The sequence below is a fragment of the Austrofundulus limnaeus genome, unplaced genomic scaffold (genome assembly GCF_001266775.1).
Source record: "Austrofundulus limnaeus strain Quisiro unplaced genomic scaffold, Austrofundulus_limnaeus-1.0 Scaffold2, whole genome shotgun sequence".
Lineage (NCBI taxonomy): Eukaryota > Metazoa > Chordata > Actinopteri > Cyprinodontiformes > Rivulidae > Austrofundulus > Austrofundulus limnaeus.
Window position 1 is genome coordinate 6,921,472 of NW_013952404.1, and position 4,618 is coordinate 6,926,089.

Genomic DNA, 4,618 nt, shown 5'->3' on the forward strand with positions numbered 1-4,618 from the left:
GATCAAAGATGTCCTGATCAGGCATGCGCAGTAAGACACGTGAGTCTCACTTCTTCCAGCAGTTAAATGGTTAATTATGATTCATGATTCTGGTTTCATTTAAAAGAGTCGATCATCAGATATTGTCCAAGATTAACCTTCAGGGTGGATATAGCTCGCTCACACCGATGACCTATCCACGTCATCATTTACCCAGAATGCTTTGCATGTAAATAAAATGGCCCCGTCCATGTAATATATTTTTTAACTTTTAGTTTAAAAACGATAAAAACTGAACATCCTACAGTATTTTACAGTCTTTGTTTTACAGTTAAAAATATATGTTTATTAAATAAAGTCTAATGTTACAACTTGTGGATCCCTTTAAAAGATTACGACTTCAACCTTACCCTGGCAAATTCTACAGGTTTTGGTAGCAGGCACATGACCATAACATCAAAGCGCACTTCGCACACTGTCTTCAGCCACTTCGTGACAAACTGCGGCTTCAGCTTCTCCACCAAGCTTCCCACTTCATCGTCCATCATGTAGGCCGTGGAGTGGAACCACTGGAAGACCATGCTAACCAGACGAGCCAGACTCTCCGTAGGCGTGTTCTCATTGGGAGTGCACAGGCTCACCTGCAAACGTAACCAAAACGATGTTCATTTCTCTCTCTCCCAGCTTCCGTATTGAGAAACAACATTCTTTTTCATTACGCACCAGAAACCAGATGCCAAACTGACTGAGGAGGCGCTGGTCATGCTGGTCATCCTCCTTGTTGTCAAACTCAATGTTGTCCAGAGAGTGGTGGGAGGCAGACAGGCCCATTTGACGACGCTTGTTCAGCTCAAACTCACGCTGTTCTGCATAGATTTCTGCCTCCTTTAGAAGGCTGGGATGAAGACATGAAGAAAATCAGACATTGTTGAAGTAATGCACGTTGTCCACCGCCTTTCATTAGAGTATGTTCTGGGAATGACCCCCAGCTACTACCACAGCAAATCTTTACTCAATATCTACAAAATATATTGTTTTTTGTTTGTTTGTTTGTTTTTTGTTTTTTGTCTAGTTAAGGTTTATTAGCTCTGGTGGCCATCTTGAAATGGGTTCACTCCAAAAGCCTTTCAGCTATAAAGTGATATCCAGTAATTATTTTATATGCCTTTCATTAAAATCCACCTAGAGGTCATTATAGGGGACCAGATGTAAAAGAAAATGTTTAAATAATGTCACTAACATATTTTCATTATTTAGCTCACTTTCTGAAAGAAAAATCCTAGTTCAAAATTATTTTCAAAATGGAACCTAGCCTTTGCCGTTGGTGCACATCTCTTGCTAGGACATCATCATCCAGAGACAATAGCAATTGCTAATGATGCTAATGCTTCCCAACAACATGTCAAACTCTTCGGATGTTTACCTGTTTCTTGACCCTCAAAAATCTGCAATTCTCACAATAAATGCGTAGTACTCACTTGTGGTGGGTACAAAAGGACAAGTGGACTGTCGGCCACGGGGTAAGAAAGGCCTTGGGGTAAAGATAAGAGTGCCTGCAGCACAGAGGTGCAGGGAAAGGAGAACGGAGAGAGGTAAAGAACTGTACATCAGTATACCTGCAAATGGGGTGGGGGGGGGGTGTAATTTACAGACCATCTGTACAACTTGACATGTATGATTGCCAGAAGCTGCACTTCAAACTGCTGGATCACAGGTACCATCCATATTGTTTTCAATGAGCATATTTTGAATTTAAAATTTAAATGACATCAGCAGTGTTAGCAGTGTTTGCCTCGTTAACAGTGTTAGCAATGTTAGAAGTGTTAGCAGTGTTAGCAGCATTAGCAGCCGTGACAGCAGTGTTAGCAATGTTAGAAGTATTAGCAGTGTTAGCAGTATTAACAGTGTTAGCAGCATTAGTAGTGTTAGCAACGTTAGAAGCATTCGCAGTGTTAGCAATGTTAGCAGTGTTAGCAGCATTAGCAATGTTAGAAGTGTTAGCAGAATTAGCAATGTTAGAAGTGTTAGNATGTTAGAAGTGTTAGCAGAATTAGCAATGTTAGAAGTGTTAGTAGTGTTAGCAGAGTTAGCAGTGTTAGCAGCATTGGTAGTGTTAGCAATGTTATAAGTATTAGCGGTGTTAGCAATGTTAGAAGTGTTAGCAGTGTTAGCAGCATTAGCAGTGTCAGCAATGTTAGAAGTGTTAGTGTTAGCGGTGTTAGCTGTGATAGCAGTGTTAGCAATGTTAGAAGTATTAGCGGTGTTAGCAGMGTTAGTAGTGTTAGCAATGTTAGAAGTGTTAGCAGTGTTAGCAGCATTAGCATTGTCAGCAATGTTTGAAGTGTTAGCAGCATTAGCAATGATAGACGTGTTAGTAGTGTTAGCAATGTTAGCTGTGATAGCAGTGTTAGCAATGTTAGAAGTGTTAGCAGTGTTAGCAGCATTAGCAGTGTTAGCAATGTTAGAAATGTTAGCAGTGTTAGCAGCATTAGCAATGTTAGAAGTGTTAGTAGTGTTAGCAGAGTTAGCTGTAGGTGCGATAGCAGTGTTAGCAATGTTAGAAGTGTTACCAGTGTTAGCAATGTTAGAAGTGTTACCAGTGTTAGCAGTGTTAGCAGTGTTAAAATGTCATCATCCTGCAGCCAAAGCAACTGCTAACTCATTCCGAAATACCTAAAAGTGAACTTCAACATTTAGCCACAACATTTAAGATTTAACTTTTACATTTAGATTTAGGATTTAGGATTTGCATATATTCTTTAGCACTGCAATTCAATGTTTAGTAAAAATTAGCAAAAATGTAAGAACAGCAGATAAAAAAAAMTGTTAGAGGAAAATTTTTACTAAGCCTTGGCTTAGAAAATTTTTTAACTAGGATTTTATTCAGAAAATGAGCTAAATAATAAAAATATGTTAGTGACATTTTCCAATGACAAACACACACTTACACACACATTTACACACAAATACATGGGTAAAACCTTTGGTAGCAGGCAATAAAAGATGTAATAAAAATGTTTTTCAGGAGAGAGACCAAAGAGAATACGAATATGACCTGATATGAATTTAAATCTTCAAAGAAAGAGCTTGTTGTCTATTTATGCACAAAATATGAGCTTTACAGTAACACAGATATTTTTTAGTCATGACACGTGACTGCACTGGTACTTTGTTTATACCTTATAACAGCTTCAACGGTGCACACGAGCTCCTCCGCTCCGCACTCCCGGGTGTTGATGGGAGGGGGCGAGGTCTGGTACAGATGGGTCTCCGCCGCAGCCCCCACCTCGCTGCTGTGGTGGTTGACATGGCAACGCTTGCAGTAGCGGACAGGCCTGTTGCCATGGCGCTCGCAGCAGCCAGCTGAGAAGCAGGTGACCACGGCCCTCCTGACATGCGAGCTGCAGTTCTGCCATGCACAGGGCCAAGAAAACAGGAGGAGGAGGAGGGCGACGAAGAGGAGGGGAAACTAGTTTATCCTTTGTTTCATCAGAACAGTAACAGCTCCTAAAATAAGCGCATTTCTTTACTTAAAAAGCAGCTCACTGCTCAGATAACATGACTTTGCATTAAAGTGATCTGAGCACATGTGCAGTAAACAAGGGTTTTATGTGTCCCTGCGGCGTCTCAGGTTTCTAAAAATAAAAAGCATGGCACCAGATACCTATCCTAATCTGATCAGYCTCTAATCTTGTGCCATTAGAAAAATGCATTGCCTCCTATCAAACGTTATGAACACATTTGACTTGTGATGACTCGTTTGGCTTTCAACAAAAGGCTCAGTGCTGCTGTTTTTACAGTCTATTTTAGGTACCTTGGTGTATTTATAGRCAGCTATTCTCAGATGAAAAGTGATGTCTGTGTTAATAATGACGGAGTATGTGTAAATCCAAGTGGTGTTTTAATTTCTCAGAGCAAGAGGAGGATTATAAAGTGCTCAACGAGTCGAGGGTTCAGCACAGCTGCTTTCATGGACAACACAAGGTGGCTGCTCTGCCTGACAGGAATACCTGAGATCAGTTTGCTCAGTGTCTCTCTGGAAACCAGCAGGGAGCACGCAGGCCTGTGGAAGTGCATTCAGCTACAGCAAATAAACATCACGCTCCAGCAGCTTCATTAGAGAGATAGTCTGYACTGAGCAGCTTCAGTGAATGGACTCCAACTGAGAAAACAGCYAACTTTTATGAGTAAATGGCCTCATTATGGATCACAAATGAAAACCTGTGGCATGTTTTATTTATATTAGGTTTGGAATTTTATCCTTATACAGTAATTTAAAAAAACTGACAGCAAAAATTAATGTGCCGYAGATATAAACGTGCATTAAATGCAGTGAATTAGTAACAATGATGTTTTAACATAGATGACAGTGAATTTGAGCAACTATAGGAGAGAACACGAGCAGTTCCAGGAATGTCAATAATGTTAAAAAATTAACGACTCACTTTCTTCTGGCAAATGGCAGATATCTCTGCTGCAAAGAAAGACAAACAATAATGGAGGACAATTTGTTCCTAAATATTCACAAGTTATTTTTTACTTTGAAATTTAAAATGTGTAAAAATGAAAATATGATTTCAAAAGGGTTATGATGTGAATACAGCAGATGCTAATTAAAATACATTGCAGACTATTTTAC

The 4,618-nt window shown here is 39.8% G+C and overlaps 1 protein-coding gene across 1 annotated transcript in view; it reads right to left on the bottom strand.

Annotated features, from left to right (window-relative positions):
* Positions 1–4,618, bottom strand: part of unc79 (unc-79 homolog, NALCN channel complex subunit) — a 51,463-nt gene that overhangs the window by 29,594 nt on the left and 17,251 nt on the right. The window contains exons 11-14 of the mRNA XM_014013582.1: positions 4,425–4,453; positions 3,159–3,388; positions 703–874; positions 390–620 (exon numbers count right to left, since the gene is read on the bottom strand). Coding sequence (XP_013869036.1) covers positions 390–620; positions 703–874; positions 3,159–3,388; positions 4,425–4,453 — 662 coding nt within the window. The remainder of the gene's footprint in view (positions 1–389; positions 621–702; positions 875–3,158; positions 3,389–4,424; positions 4,454–4,618) is intronic.